Below are 16,638 nucleotides of genomic sequence, written 5' to 3' on the forward strand. Positions count from 1 at the left end.
TCTCTCTTATTTAAAACTGGGCCTTCTTGTGGTTTCTACTAGCTGCTATAACTGACCAGTGAATGGAAACTACACTCCTGCAATAGGAGAAGCAGCAGAAGATGGATTTCAGAACACCCTACTCTTACTTCTCCATCTCCATCTTGATTTCCTTGGACAGACAGAATTGTCAGAGCAGGCACTGTGTATTGGGAAGAGGTGGAACTTATCTGACCTACATCCTTCAAGAAAGCGTCTATTTTAGTTGCTGGGTTCACCAGAAGTGGGGTGATACTTAAGCTTTCTCTTCCAATTGAGTCAGTCCTGAATAATAGCTCATAAAACCCATGAGAAATGCAGGTTATCCATTTTGTGTTTATTTTTTGCAAATTTGCAGGATTATGAGTGCTGCATTATTTTGGGAATGTCTCTGCACCTCATCTGATTCTCATATATAGAAGATAATACTATATATATATATAAGAATACAAATAAAGGTTATTTACCTTTCTGAATTTGACTGAACTAGATGCTCAGAAAATGTTTGAGTGAGTAAATATATAGTAATGTGCCACTTTGTGTTATCTTCTCTTGTTATAGACATCAATTGCTTGGTATGTCGCTCTTCGCTGAGCACCTGTACTACTCAGAGTTGAAATCTGGCATGATATGGAGAGCCAACAAATATACTGGAAAAGTTGTAGTCACAATTAGCCTGAAGCCATCATTTTTTCCACCAGTGGAGATAAAAATAGTACATCCTTTTAAACAGCCAGGTGCAAGAACTGATTCTCAGGATTTGGGTAAGGAAAATGAAATGGTACAGTTGTATTTGTGAGAATAACTATGTCATACACTCTGATTCTCTACAGTAATAATTTTCTTTGGCAAAATTCCATGCTTAATTGAAGTAAAGGAAAAAGTTTCCTTTAACTTCAGTGATCCACAGTTCAATTTGGTGTGTGTAAATCCAGCTGAGTATCAGGCTGGAGGTGTACCAAACATGAACCACTGATTTCATTATTCTATATACATATGCATATATATGTGGCTTTCTCCTTCTCATCCTTCTGTTTACACAAAAGTATTTTTATGCTGTCCTGCTAAATGCAAAAAGCATACAGCTTTTTAATCCTCCACCTATATTATCTTTGACAAATGTCTGCTTAATTCTGAAAGTTTTAATCTAATATGCATTTAAACACCTCTGATTATTATGGCATTGAAGGATTTTAAACACTAAGTATGTCCTACAAGTGATACTGTGGATGTCTCACCTTTGCTGTGAAATGGCTCAGTTAAGAGTCAGTCTGCCTTAGAAAGACTTGAAGTTGCTATAATAGCTATGGAATAAGAGCCTCAAGTCTCTTTAATTGATATAAATTCCAATATGAGTTGGTCATCTTGCTGCCTTTCACTGTGGATCCAAAAATGAAGATAGTTGACTATCAAGAGCTCACCTCACTCGAGGATTCCTGCTGAGACAGTAGGAAGTGAGGGATGTCCAGGGGAAATAATGTCTTGTTCTCTGCTCTCTGGAAAGCAGACAGAGCACTCTTACTTCAGTGGAATAGCTTTTGTCACCAGTTTTGCTTGGATAAGAAAGACAGGAAAACAGCATAGAGGCATTTCTTTATTGAGCAATGGTTGCAGAACTCCCAAGGGAAGATGTCCAGGGGTTCCCAGAGGCTGAAGCGATATAAAGACATGAGGAGAATTTAGTGTTCATTTTTGTTTGTAATGAAAATGAAACTGTAAATATCTCTCTTGAACTATTTTAAAATATCTACTATAAAACAGGCTTCATCTTTTTGCATGCCAGCCAACAGCTTCATATGGTACCATGCCATCTCTCATTTTGAAGACTGATCTGAATGGAAAAATCAAAGCTTCTAGGGAAGTTGATTTTTTTCAAAGGAAGTTTCAAATGTTTTGTTTTCAGTGCAAAGAGCTGTTGAGATGCAGAAGATAAAGTGTTCCTGGAAATCAAGTTTACACTTGTAAGGACAGGGAGCATCAATTCAGAGACAATATCTGTTGTGTGCTTACTTTGAGGAAAATGGTCATCCTGGCAAACAGAAGCCCTTTCTTTAACTGACACATCTGGTGCTCTCATACAGAGTAACTAGGGCAGGATACGTGTGTGGTGCAGACAGCAGCATCTCCACACATCACAGGGTTGTTACACTGAGATTCAGAAGGTCTTATGAGGTCTCCTTGGGTGTCTGTCACAATGTTTACCTATGCAGGAAGATAGAGAGGAAGAGACCATGACCAAGAAAGGTAGTCTCTTGAACCTCAGGGACTGTCGGTTGTGTTACGTGTCCTCTCCACAAGAATGTGCAGCATAATTTCATTGAAAATTTTCATTGACTGTGGGCACTTAGCTTCTATTCTTCTCTCGAAAGATTAACTCCACTTCTTCCACCAGAACATTCTGCACTCTGGTGTTTATCTTTCCACTGCAAAAAGGCTTTCCCCACTTTTATTTATATATAAACCACACACAGATATATATATATAATATATATACCAGCATTTTCAAATGCCTTGCAGTATATACCCCTATATTTCCAATGTTCAGTAAATTTTTGTATGACAGTAAGTGTTGTCAACAGTAGGCCTTTCTTTAAATTCCAAATTACTTCTTGTAAAAATGTCTGGGAAGTGATGGAGTAGAAAGAAGCTTAACAGGCTGAATCCAGATGAACTTTTGGATTTTGCATGTATGTTGCTTGGCTTATCCAGTGCAAGAACGGGGATGAAAGGAGGACTAATGAGCCTGGAGTTCAAATGAGATTTATAGCTGATCTTACAACAGAGAAACGTGGAGATAAAAGCATACCTAGACTAATTGGATGCTCTGTACAAGCTAAGAAAACGTATGTTGCAGTGTAGTGTCTGCTGTCAATTATCAAGCCTTCTTTAAAGCAGATAACTAGTGCATTCCTTCAGATGAAAAGGGAACTAATGAGAAGTGTGCAAGTGAGATGATTTGATTTTTTTACTGCAATTTGAATTATTTACTTTGCTACTGAAATTCCTCATGTACCCTCTTTCCTTTCTCTTTCAAATGATTTCCCTGGATTGGTCAGCACCCATAAGTACAGAGAAGAGCGTTAATTCAGCTATGGGTTTGCTGTAACCCCACTGAACAACTTTGGTATGGCAGCATCACACTTTTATTAATGGCTAATAAAATATCTTAATTGCCTCAAAATCTCAAAGATTGCCTCTGGAATTCTTTAAAGTATCTTTTCTAACAGATTAATGATATTCAGTACACTTCCTTCCTATGTCAAAGGATACTTGAGCAGCTTTGTCTGTGAAGCAGAAGTAGGAAGGCTTATGGGGATCTATTGGGCACATTTTTCTGCTTTCTTTGAAGAAACTTTGAGAATATCTTCTTGGAAATCAGAAAGATTCTGAGTTTTAAATCTGAGTTCAGCATTTATAACACTTGTATTTCTCACAGATCCATTCCAGTACAAAGATTCTCTAGACCGTGCTACTATTTTTTGTCCAAATGAAACATGGTCATTATGATCTGTCCAGCTATTCTTTTTGTTAAATAATGTGAGTAAAAATGTGGTAATAATTCTCAGTCTTCATATGCTATCTGTCTTTTAAAAGTCTCTCTCGCCTCTCTATTTTTTTTTTTTTTTTGGCATGTGTGCTCTCTCTGTCATTCTCTTATTTCTGAGCATTTTATGGAGCAATATATACTACTGTGCAGGTCTGGTGGCACATGAAACCTGCTACACAGTTTTCACTTTCATAGTCACTATAGGTATGCACCCAAATCAAACCATCCCTTACTTCAGGCTCTCTCTAGGTCTTGTGCTGATGTAGAGCTGGAAATGATCATTTGCACAGACCTACTCTTAGTCTGCCAAGGACTTTCATTTTTCCAGTGATTTTTTGGCCCTATTTTAGCAACAGAAAATAATAGAAGTTATTTTCTGTTGATAAGAAGTTCCTCAGGTTGAGCAAGCAGATGTTGAGAAGAAAATACATCCGTGATCATCATTCTACTTGAAGGTTGATATGGTAAAAACTCCATTATGCTTACACTCTATTTGTTCTTTCAGAAAAAGGAACCTGTGATTTGAGTAAAGAAAAATGCAGAAGAAGAATCTGCAGGCCAGACTCAAGGACTCATCGGTGTAAATGTCCTACTGGCTTCATTTTAAGTAGAAATAAACAGTTTTGTGAAGGTAATATGTGAATCTCTTATCAGCTTTATTCCATCAGATGAAAGAAAATTCTTCTGTTCTTTTACTTATTGAGTATGAAAAAAGACAAAGAGATTTTAAAAATTCCAATTGCACCATTTAAGTTTTGTGTCCTTCCAGGTTGTGAAACAGTCTAAAAGAGATTTATGAATGTGTCACAGGTGCCATTCTTTCGAGAAATTTTGATCTTAGCCTGAGTAGGTAAAGCAGCTTCAGATAAGTAGACATGGTTCTATACGCTAATTTAATTTTTAAATAAAAATGAAAACACATATATCACCAAAGGTGAAACACTGAGTAATCCTGCAACAAGAATATTACCACTTTCAAAAAGGGCAGAAATTCTTAACATGCTTCTAATTGTTTTAATCTGGGTTGTAATTAAAAATCTAAAATTACTACTGATAATAGACAATTCTTTTGGAAGCATCTTTTTCACTACATGACCAGATTTTATAAGATGTAAAGGCATCAAAATTCCTAGCTTACAGGATTTACAAACCTGCCTGAGCAGCAGCATTCTAATTCTCAGGAAATTCACCAGGACTGCTTTCTGAATTTTGACTTCTAATACACTTCTGTGTTTTGAGATTTCTACTTAAGTCATGTTTAAGCCGAGTTTTTTAAAAGAATTTTTGTCTGAAGAAGGTGTCTAATGTAATTTTTTTGGCTGCAGGATTTAAATGGCATTAAAATCTGTACAGAAAGGCAGAACTTTAGAAAGTTGTTTAGGCACCTATGCTGGACACATGCAGCCTGAGTAAGTTTTGCTAGAAGTTTTTTAATGCTGATTTGAAGGAGGTCTGCAAACTTGCATTTTTGTAATATATTAGGAAAAACATATTTTTGTAAAATGAATGCAAAAAAGGAGGTACTTCTTGCAGAGTGTTTCTTTGTTTCATTATTCTACTCCCTGACACAGGTTGATGTTATTCGGATGCAACAAGTGTTTCTTTTGGCAGATATTAATGAATGTGGCTTTTGGAATCACGGCTGTACTTTGGGCTGCGTGAACATCCCTGGTTCCTATTACTGCACCTGCCCGAGAGGTTTTGTTCTGCTGCCTGATAGGAAAACCTGTCATGGTAAGGAGCTGTAATACATAAACACTTGAAGCATCACATTGGAGGGAGTCCTCATTTAACACTGGAACCGCTGAAAGTTTTGTATGTTGTGTTGCTCGCTTCTGATCCCTTATTATGTAAGTAGGATCAGCTTAAACTGGGTGAACCGATTTCAGATGTCATGTTTAAGGAAGTGTAAGTTACACGTGAGTAATCATATAGGCCTCTTCGGGGTGGTGAGGGGGGAAAATTCAGATCTCCAGAGAGACCTCTTCGCTCACACTGGGCTCTGTGACACGTTCCAGGTGGATAAGCAGTTATATCTTTTTAAATATGGTCTCTGAATTTGACTCACTTTGGTTATCCTGCACAAGAATTTTCCCACTCTCTGAATGAGCAGCTTTAGCATCATCTTTTTTCTTTTCAGCTCAGGGCTGATAGCATTGCTAATGTGTATGACATTAATGGAATTAAATGTGTATACTCAACCTACAAATTAGGCTTTCTAAATTAAGCCTAGAACACCAAGTGTGAAAAGGATCCAAGTTTTGAGGTTTTGGGATATTCCCAGTCACTTTTGAAGCAAAATTTATGCGTAGACAAAGGTCCTTCTACCTTGTTTCCTTGGAAATAAAATACTGGTAAAAGCTCCAAGTAGGAGTGCCAGTGCACACCAGTGAGTTCAGTCTGCATCATGGCAGGATCAGGACTTAAGGTATATTAAATATCACTACTCTAGTAGTCAGTCAGTCTATCTCTTTTAGACTTCCAAGAATCACTTCTTCCTCTCTACTAAGTGGGAGCCAGGAGCAGTTTCCAGTGACCCAAATGTGGGGGTCCAGGGTGTGTGTGACAGCTGCAGAAGGCAGCCAGCTGTGACAGACGACTTGTGAGTGCTGCAGCCAGAGGCTTTTGGGAAGTGGGATATCCTTTTGTGATCAAAACAACACTTAGACAACATGAAACTCTGTCCTACTTTGGATGACCATCTTGAACTATATGCCTACATTTTGAGTGGCTCAAATTAGACAGTTTTTCTAACGCAGGTTAGGGATGCAGCACAGACTGTAACTTCTTAACTACTGCAGCACAAGGCAGATGTATCACCGACTACACAACTTGAGAGAGAGATATTTTGATGCTTTTTTCTTCAAGTCCTTTACAAAGCTCTTCATCTAAAGCCACAAGCTCTGATCAGAAAGAAACTCAAGATAGTTTCTTGACCATATTCTCTGTGCTTAAGCAGTTACAACAGTCCAGTCCAGATTGGAGTTGCCCTGGAGAAGCAATATTTGCAACAGCTATGCACCATTTAAGCCAGTGTATGCAGCTGATTCAAAGAAGCAGCTGTGGGAAACTTTCATTAGTTCCAGTCTTCCAGTGGGTGTTGCCATATGGCACCAGAACTGGGATAATGAGATGGAGCACTGCAATATGGAAGGTGGAAGGAGCATATCCTGTGAAATTGCGTGAAAGAAATACTCAAAAAAATGTTGGCACTGCAACAATTCTAATGGAAAGTAAAGGAAAGCTATTGCCAGGTCCTCAGATGATTTTACCCTTACAGCTTCTAAAATTGAAACTAAGGAATATAGTTTTGTTTCAGGAAAGTTCATCTCCTGGTTTCATTGATTCTAGCTCTGTTACACCCGGAGTAGTAGGAAAGTAGTTTTTCCTCATTCACTTTGTATTTTATACTTATTTTTTCAGTATAAATTCCTTGTAGTTTTCAAAACCCGATCTATTTTTGATGAACTGTAAGAAAGAAAGTTTTCAAAATTACCTCTATTTTGATAACACCTCTTCACAGAATTTTGGAAAATGTAAGTCTGATAATGGCTTCAGGACTCAGCAATTTTGGCTTTCCCCTGTGCTATAATTAGGAGAGGATGTGGAAAAAAAACTTGGAAAAAAAGAGAAACAAAGGAAAACAAACCTCAGAAACACTGCAGAGGTGTTTTATTTATTTATTTATTAATTGTTTTATTTATTTCATTTCCCCCCCCCCTTTTGCTATTTAAGAAAGTGTTAATATCTCTTTCTGGGGGCTTAGTAAAATTTTTTATCATAATTTTATATTTTTTCCCCTCTTTAAATTACTGTAGAGCTAATTTCCTGTACAAGTAACGACACTGAATGTAGCCATGGTTGCCTTCAAACATCTAAAGGCCCTGTTTGCTTTTGTCCGGAAGGATCTATACTCAAAGTGGATGGCAAAACATGCACAGGTAAGTAACATTTTTTCCAGCTGTAGTGACTGCCAAACTCTGTTTATTCTTAGCACTGAGAGCCAGAAGTGAATGAAGGCATTTTACATTCATTTTGCACAGCTGTAAATGATTGTACAAAGCAGGCAATAGAATGTCAGGTGCTTTGAGTGCTGAGATGAACAATTTTAATCTTCATTTTTTAATAGGTTTTTATTAGTGGCAGCAGCCAATGTTTGCAGGCCAAATTCCTCTGTTGTCAGCACAGATCAAGGCATGTTACAGATTATTATTGCAAGAGACATCTAAAGTTTATATTTGAGGGGAAATATATGTACAAAATTAAGGCTTGGTTGAAATCTGAAGATGACTTTTTGACATCATGTAGCCCAGGTTCACAGTCACTTACCCAAAAATGGAATTTTTGTAGTCAGAATACTTGAAGCTGCTATGTTCACTAATCTGTCATTCCCCATTCTAGCATTTTTCCAAATTCAGGAGACTGTAATTTTTCAAATGTGTCTTTATGTGTCTTTTTAGTCTTAGGGATCAAGATAGCTCCATTACTGCCAGCCTCCTGCCTTGAAAAAAAAAAAATCACCTTTCCCTTTTAATCCCTTTCATACATGGACTGTACTGTATGCAAAGTTTCATTATTGCTGTTTTGCTAGGGACACTCCACTGAGTAAGCTCAGGTTGGCATTGAGAATATAATAGAAAAAATAAGAAAAGAATAGTTTCTTTTTATATGAAATCTTGGTTTGCTGTATCAGAAAGTATCAATTTTCCATCCTAGCATAATTAAGTTCTGGGGAGAGAATTGCTGTTTCTTTGCATGGTGTGCACAGTCTGATAAAATTTATTACTCTGCTGTAGATGGGATGATATTTGTATGGGAGAAAAATGAAAAAATGAACACATGGAAGACCTCTCTCTTCATGTGTCCCACCCTTCCATCCCCTATCTTGTGTCGTAAATTTTCAGGAAAAACTCAGTAACAAGTTACTGCTAATTTGTTATCTCTTCACTGGACTTCTGCTTTCAGCAGGAGGCCTTTTGGTAAATCTGCCAGTCATTGAGATGATTTGGACTGTAGAAATCCTGAGCAAAGTGAATCATTCTCTTATACCTCTGATTATGTTGTATTTTATTTTTTTTTAGAACGGCACAATAAAATTTTACAAATGCTCTGTTTAAGGTTGTACATCTCCAGATAATGGTGGCTGCAGTCAGATATGCTCTTCTTTAAGCCCATCCTCCTGGGAGTGTGCTTGTTTTCCTGGATATAAGCTTCAGCGAGACAGAAAGCACTGCACAGCTATAGGTTGGTGTCTTGGTGTGCCTGTATATTTCTGCCAATAAAAGCAAAATCATTTTTGAGTCCTTTAAAGTGGATGGCAAAACTAGGATCCCTTTTTGCACTGGTGTTAGGTTACTTTGTGAAACTTGTGAAGTATTAGTTGTTAGGAAAGATAACCTGTTTTGGAAATAAACCAGAACAAGCACCACTATATGGTTCAGTCTCCCTCACAGAGGGTTCAATTTATGATCCAACTTCAACATTTCACTCTGGGCTCCCACACTGCAGGGGTTCGTCCTGAATATGCAGGTTTTTGTGCCTTCAAATAAATGTGGGCATAGTTCCTGCCCAGTTTTACAGGACTGGGGCTGAGGTCCCTACATTTGGAAAAGAGGATAGGAAATAGCCTGTTGAAGGACTTTTCCTACAAGGATATTTCTCCTCCACTAGCCCCAAGAAGCCCAGGTATTTGCTGTGCACATTTGGATTTCAGACCCTTCTATTCCTTCTAAGAAAAGGGCAGACCTTGGTGAGCAGCAAGGTATAAGCAATTGCCTAAGAGAGAGGAGGAAAAAGAAGTTTGTGATTTTTTTCAGGAATAAGAGAAAAGCTTTATTTTTTGGAGGACAACATTTTTCTTGCTTTTAGTGTGAAAGACTTCTCATGTACAAAAGTCAAGTATTCTGGCATTTATAGTGATGCTGTGAAATGCAGAGAGATGATTTTGAGGCTAAGTCACTCAGTGTGAAACACAGTGGGGCTAGTCACTGCCTTTATCAAAAGTTTTGAGGCTGATGCTGAAAACTTATATTCACATTTATCTTCAATTTCTGAGGCAAGTGGAATGTAGGAAAATTGCCATAATTTCTTTGTGCTTCTGTTCCTTATTTTGTCTTTTACCATTATCTACTTTCAATGCTACCTAGGTAGTAATGCAAGTTAGAGATCATTTTGAACCTAGTGCAATTAACATACTGGCAATTTTTCATCAACAGGTCCTAAGCCATTTTTGTTATTTGCAAATGGCCAAGATATCCGCCAGATCAGTTTTGATGGAACAGATTATACAAGTTTACTTGACTGGCAGATGGGAATAGTCTTAGCACTAGACTCTGACCCAGTGGAAAATAAGGTAAGGCATTAAAAATGAGAGGATTTCAAAGTGTTGCAAGGACAAATGGCTTGAGCTTTCATGTGCCTTAACCTTTCTGCTGTCAGTGATCTGGATTACACGTTGTGCTGCTTGTTGTTCTATTGCCTGTCTAGGAGCACAATAGCTACAAGCTGCCAAAAACGAACTGAACTGTTTCATCTTTTACTCACTAATTAAATGTGCTTTGTACATTGACAATGATAATTCACAGAGAATTTGGATTTCTAAATTCACTTTGGGCATGATTTCAATTTCAAAGAACTGTTGTGTGATTGATAAATTTTCTCCATTAAGATTGCAGTGTTGTTTTCTGGAAATACATTGTGGGGGTGTTTTTGCTGTGTAGTGGTAAAAGCAATAGTATCTTTTTTTCTGTACAGCTAAATCCCACAATGCCTACTAAATGTAGGAGTAATCTTAACACAGATTACTTCCCGTGTCCTGACATTATTCAGCAAAACTGCTGAATGCTCACTGAGTTTATTACTCTTACAAAATATATTCCTCATGTGTAAGATATTGCTGTTGGGAAACAGGAGTCTTCTCTGCAGAAAGAACTGTTTGTCTGTGTGGCTGTATCTTTCCACCCTATTCCCTTCCTTCAGAGTTGGGAATAATAGGAGTTCAGCTGTGCTTTGCTAAACCTTCTCTGGCAGATAGTTATATTTGCCTGTGATGAGATTTATTTACATCTAAAAGCGTTGCAAAGAAGTACTGGTTAGTACAGTGAAAGTTGATGATGAGCTCAGTTAAGTTGTTGGAAGCATCTCAAGGCCCAGATGGACACAGCCAAACAAATGTAAATGTTACCAGATCTGCATTTACAGGAGGAGCATTTCAGGTGCTTCTGGAACATCGCCACTTGCTCCTGAAATAGGGCCCTGCTGGAGAACTGGCAGTTGTTCTGGGCTGTGCCAAATGTAAATCAGCTGCGCCAGTGACGCTGGGTGTGCACCCCTGTTCTCCTCCTGTGGGGAGCTCAGCATGGCATTGGGGTGGGGAGTACAGAGGTAAGGGGACATGCAAGAGAGTTGCCAGGCTGCAGCAGCCTGGTCTGCTCAGTGCAGAGCAGAGTAGCAAGGAAGCATCCCTTTGTGCTCCCATGGTATTGAACTAGCTGGTTTAATGCTAGAGGCTCCCCCCAGTTTTGTTTGACCTTGTGGTTAGCATCAAAACAAAGTTATTTGTTTTGCTGTTATCATTTCCAAGGAAAGCCTCAGCATTGTTTTTCATATGGTTCTGCCATACAGTGTATAGCTCCCTCTGGGTATTGAATACAACACAAATTTTCTTTCCTCATCCTTGGAAACCACAAGCCTAGTTTCCCCACTAGCAGAGAACTTTTCTTTCAACCCAAAACTGAGAAGCCTCTTCTGAAAATTTTAGAGCCTTACAGAACAGACACCTGGTAAAAAATTAAGGTAACCGCAGGCTGAAAGAGAGAAAAAAATAGGAGCAAATTATATAACTCCTTTTCCCCTTCCCAGCTCCTTGACACACATAGATTGCTACTATCTTCTCTCTGCTTCTCCCTTTTCAATATGAGCAGCCAGTGAAATAACGTTTCTTTTTGCTTCCTTAGCTGTGCTTCATGTGAGGGAGCTGCTTGCTGAAACAAAACCACAGGATATTCAGAGGGCTGTATATAGGGCAACCAGGATTTACAGCTAAGCACAAGCTGCCTGTAGAAGTCATCTTGGTTGAAGGACAAGTGCCTTTTTATTTGGTCAGGGATCACAGGTTACCTGCGCAGCTTTTTGTAAATAAGCAGTTTAGGAAACTTTCAAGATGAAAAAGTTGGTTTAGAAGTGCGACTATTAGACAAGGGGAGTAGAGTAGAAAGTGAGATGGGAACTAATAACACCTCACCTGTTATTTATTTACAGATTTACTTTGCTCACACTGCCTTGAAATGGATAGAACGAGCTAATCCGGACGGCTCAAATCGTGAAAAAGTTGTTCATGAAGCTATAGATACACCCGAAGGCCTCGCTGTGGACTGGATTAACCGTAAATTGTATTGGACAGACAGAGGGTACATGCTCCACAGTGAATTTATGTTGAAGCATGCCATAAAATATTTGGAATAAATGACTGGTGATACAGAAATAGCTGAGATATCACTCTAATTCAGTAGTGCTTCACATTCTGATTGGTTAGTTTTAATCTCAAGTATATACGGTTGGAAGATTCTTCAAAACTGAAATGCTGGAAGTTCCCTTTGAGTCTGCTATTGTATTTTTATCTTTGTCTTTCCAAGAAGCAAGGGTTTGGACTCAGTTGCAAGGAATCTAAAGCATGTACCACATATATACATATACGCATGTGCATGTGAATATATGTTTACACTCATTTATATACATACACTCTGTGCGTGTGTGTGCACATATAGGTATATCTTTATATATACATATAAAAAAGAATATTACTGTATTGAGTACGTCTTGGGCAGAAGTCAGTGTTGTTGGCAGCTAGAATCATGCCCCTTGAAACTATTGGAGGGTCTTTGTCAATTACCTCTGCTAAAAGAGGAATGACAATATGACTTTAATTTCAGCTGATACCTAAAATTACATGCTGAGAGAAACAAAACTGACCTTTGCTGAAAAGGCAATGCCAGATCAAAACACACAATGAAGACTCCTTGAAGAGTGGTCATGATGTTTCAATATGATCCATAATTCATTAGTCAATAGAAAGTAATTTTGAATGTTCAGATCACCCTCCTTCTCCCTTATAAATATGCTGCTAGTCCACTTCCTTGCTAATAGGTGCAATCTTGTCTGTGTGATTGTGCTCCTGTAAAATATGCCAATGTTTCTTGTGAAATAGAAAATTATGGTGTTTGTCTCTGTAGGACAACAGTCCAGGGGGAATCTGAGAAATGGAATTGGCAACTTTCTTTTCAATCACTGCATTTATCTGTTTGTATTGCATATTTGAAGGAATATATTTCTCCTTCCATCTCTGTGTGGCCTTTCTTTGAAGTTTTAGATAGGCACGGAAGGCTGTAGGTTTTCAGGTAGAGGCTGGTATTTGTTTGGCAAAGTGAAGATTGCAGCAATAAAATCAGTTTTCTGGAAAAAGGCTGAATTTGAAGACTAGCAAACTAGATTCTATACTTGACTTGGCCACATATTTTATAAGTGATCTTAAGAACTTTAGCCTCATTCTTTCCTGAAAAATAGATGTAAAATGATTTGGGATTTCTGGATGAAAAATGCTGCATAAAAGTACTATTTAGAAAAATTCTTTATACATTTGATAATGGCATTTGGTTAGGAGCTGGTTTTCCTCCTGAATCCCTTTAGAGCTAACATTTATCTGTTAGTGATCATACTTCCAACTCATTATTTGCCCAGAGAAGGAGAACTTAATGTCTTCTGCAGAGCAGCAGGTATTTTATCATCATGCCTTGGACCAAATAATGAGGCTGTAACTTGAATTACTGGTTGATAAAACAACTGGACTCCCCACATCAGCGGGATTATTTTCTGTCATTGTAAATTTATTTATTACAGCTAAACTAAATTGATGTGAAATCTTAGTACATTCTGCCCGAGAAGGTAATTAAAAAGATAGCAGGGAGGACTTAACTGTGCCCTGTGTATTGCAGGAAGGCGTGCATCGAAAGGAGCAATCTGAATGGAATGCAAAGAAAAATGATCATCTGGGAGGATATCTCCCAGCCCCGAGGGATTGCCATTCACCCATTTGCTAAGTAAGGAGTGAAAAATGCAGTTAATCATGAAATACTTAGGGAGGGTTTTTAAAAATGACCATGCCAGCCTTGCCCTTTTGAGAGTCAAAATGTGCATTAGTCTCCTGGTAGGTTAGTCATTGCATTGCAGAGCTGTGTGAAATGCATTGTTTCATTGCTGGATTTCTCTTTTGAGTTGAGACATGCTCATTTCTCATACCGATTTAAAAGAAAATACCAGAAGCATTAATGATATTGTATGCAGTTCAAGCTAAAGCTACATGAGCAACTAAAGTCACTCTGACAGTTTGTAAGCAGCACACTACAAACTTCAATGGTTCCATATCTATTAGTGTAAAGAAGGCAGTCACTTTTAACCAATAGTACTTACAAAGTAGTTTTTTGGCCATGGTTCAGTTTCTTAGGAAACTAAACCTAATCTACTGTTGTGGAGACTTGTTGATTTAAATGCACCTTATAACTTCTTAACTAGTGTCAAGATGATCACAGGAGATTTGGGTGTTTAAACTCTTGATGCAATTCTGTCCATCTTAATCAATGGCAAAGTCCATGGATTTCAGTCAATATGTCTGTAGTAGGAGCATTTTAAATATGTTGATTTTTAAAGTATTTTTTTTATGCTCATATCCTGCTATAACTAAGTACCCATGAATCAAGGAATGAAGCAAAGTTGGGGAGGGTGTTTTGTTAGTTTCCCTTTGGACATAAAAGACCTGAAAGGATTTTTCAATAGAGGTTGAACATGATAGAGACATTTTGCAGGAAAACTTTGTAGAATGAGTAGGTTCTGTGGGATTGTTTATTAGAATTATTGGTAGATGCACAGGGTACAAGGGGAAAGGGAAGAGAAAACATCACAAAAATCTTCATTTTTAGAAAGTTAATGGCAAAAGGATGAACAGACATTATGGCAATGTCCATAGTTGTAAATATTGATGAGAGATCTGAAACACAATTAAGACTATTGAAAATACTGATCCCTGCATTGACTACAGCAAAACTACTTCAGTAAATAAAGCTAAATGAATCTGTGGGTTATTTCAGTAAACCTGACAGAGGCAACTTATGCCTGGGAAGACTAGAGCTCAAACTTCAGAATTAATTTGTGATTTTGGTATCCTCATTTTTAAGTTGCCATCTAGCACTCTCTGTTCGTTGAAAAACAGTAAGCACCCAGTGAGCAACACACAGGACTTTAGAGGGAGATCTTGAAAATCACAATTTTATTAAAAGAAGAAAATATACTGGTTTATTTTTTAAAACCAAAATAACCTGTGTACTCTTGCTTGTTTTCCATGGGTAGTGGGTAATTTTGGTTCCATTTGTGTATTATTATGCCATTTTTTAGACAAGGTGCTGGCTAATGCCTTGTCTTCTACTGTCTGGGTTTGCTAAACCACTATCAGCTGTCATGTGGAAAATCAAAAAGCAGATATAAAGATCTGGCAATTAGCATAGGCGGGAGTTGTTTTTCAAAGGTTTTGTACCAGTGAACAGAGGATTCTGCATAAGTCCCAGTGTAATCACCTGGAGTCTTATGGCAAGTGTGAAAAGACCAGAAGCCAATATGTTTGCTTGAAGCATGCACTTTTTCTCCTGTGACTTGGGGCTGTATTGCTCTGATCTGACCTTTCTGCTTTGAAAGAACTCCATGGAGAGGAGGACAAACATTTGCTTACTGACTTCCCGTATTCATTTTGTTTTCCAAAGGAGATTATTCTGGACTGACATGGGGGTCAATCCCAGGATTGACAGCTCTTCATTAGAAGGCATCGATCGTCGGGTTATAGCCAGCACTGGTCTGGTGTGGCCCAGTGGAATAGCTCTTGACTACTTAGCAGACAAAGTGTACTGGTGTGATGCTAAGCAGTCAGTGGTTGAGAGCGCAAATCTGGATGGTTCTGGTCGTCAAATTCTTGCACAGAATGATGTAGGTGAGGTTTTGGCGTTGATAATTACCTACTGCTGCTTGTCAATCTGTGTGTGTACCTGCACATGTGCATGCAAATTATTGGCCAGCAGCTGTGCTGTAGATCCCATACAACTCTGTGTTGAGGTTAATGGCCTCACTTTCATTCTTTATTCTGTTACCCAGCTGACCTTTATCCAGTTTAGCAAAAGTATGTCTTTCTAACACTCTGCTTTTACTAATCAGTTGCTTTGCATTGCACAGAGGACTTCTCTGCCTTAACAGAAAAATGAAAATAAGGAAAAAAGTTAAAAATGTGGTTTGCTTGTTTCATGCATGGCTGCTTAGTTTAATTCAGGTTTTGCTGTGTTTATTATATCAGTGAGTTATTTTGACATAAACCAAAAGACAGTTAATCTTTATTGTTAAGGTTCTAGAGCAGCAAACCTGCATCTGCAATATTGAACACTGGAATGATTCTAAACACATTAGATATCAAATGAAAAATGATTTATACACTTTGCTGGTAGTTGTTATGGCTTGAGCAGAGTGAGGTCTTGGAGGAATCATTGTTCTCCAGTTCGGAAGACATCAAAGGGCCTCAGCAGAGTGACTTTCCAGCCTTCGTCTCTTTCGTCTGCTGCGCATATTCTGCTGTGCACTCCACCTTGCAACTGATCTGCAAAGAAGGACTTTGAAGCCTGAACAAAGTTTCACTTCGTTCCTCCACAAGGAATGGGACAATGTCTTATAGGGAGAAAACAGAGAAGGAAAGCTAGGAGCACTGTAGAAACATTGGCTATGAGAAAAGAGATAGGCTTGGAGCAGTGATACAGCAGTTCGGAGGTGGGAGAAAAGGACATCAACACTGTATGCAAAGAAGTGAAAGAATTGAAGGCCTATAGGGGTATGAATTTAGAGAAGCAGAGAGACTTGATATCCTGATGTTTTGCTAATGCTTTTAGTGAGACCAGAATTCAGCTTTATTTATTGGACAGCTGTACACTGGAGAATGGGAAGGTGGCACCTCTTCATAGGCGTTCTGCTGTAACATGAATTCTTATTACAGC

The 16,638-nt window shown here is 38.3% G+C and overlaps 1 protein-coding gene across 1 annotated transcript in view; it reads left to right on the top strand.

Moving 5' to 3' along the window:
* EGF (epidermal growth factor) overlaps positions 1–16,638 on the top strand; it is a 57,866-nt gene that overhangs the window by 18,768 nt on the left and 22,460 nt on the right. Inside the window, exons 5-13 of the mRNA XM_017805774.1 lie at positions 580–782; positions 4,071–4,196; positions 5,177–5,299; positions 7,384–7,506; positions 8,684–8,809; positions 9,781–9,917; positions 11,825–11,973; positions 13,555–13,659; positions 15,370–15,593. Coding sequence (XP_017661263.1) covers positions 580–782; positions 4,071–4,196; positions 5,177–5,299; positions 7,384–7,506; positions 8,684–8,809; positions 9,781–9,917; positions 11,825–11,973; positions 13,555–13,659; positions 15,370–15,593 — 1,316 coding nt within the window. The remainder of the gene's footprint in view (positions 1–579; positions 783–4,070; positions 4,197–5,176; positions 5,300–7,383; positions 7,507–8,683; positions 8,810–9,780; positions 9,918–11,824; positions 11,974–13,554; positions 13,660–15,369; positions 15,594–16,638) is intronic.

This window comes from Lepidothrix coronata, unplaced genomic scaffold (assembly GCF_001604755.1).
Source record: "Lepidothrix coronata isolate B3197 unplaced genomic scaffold, Lepidothrix_coronata-1.0 Scaffold13, whole genome shotgun sequence".
Taxonomy (NCBI): Eukaryota; Metazoa; Chordata; class Aves; order Passeriformes; family Pipridae; genus Lepidothrix; species Lepidothrix coronata.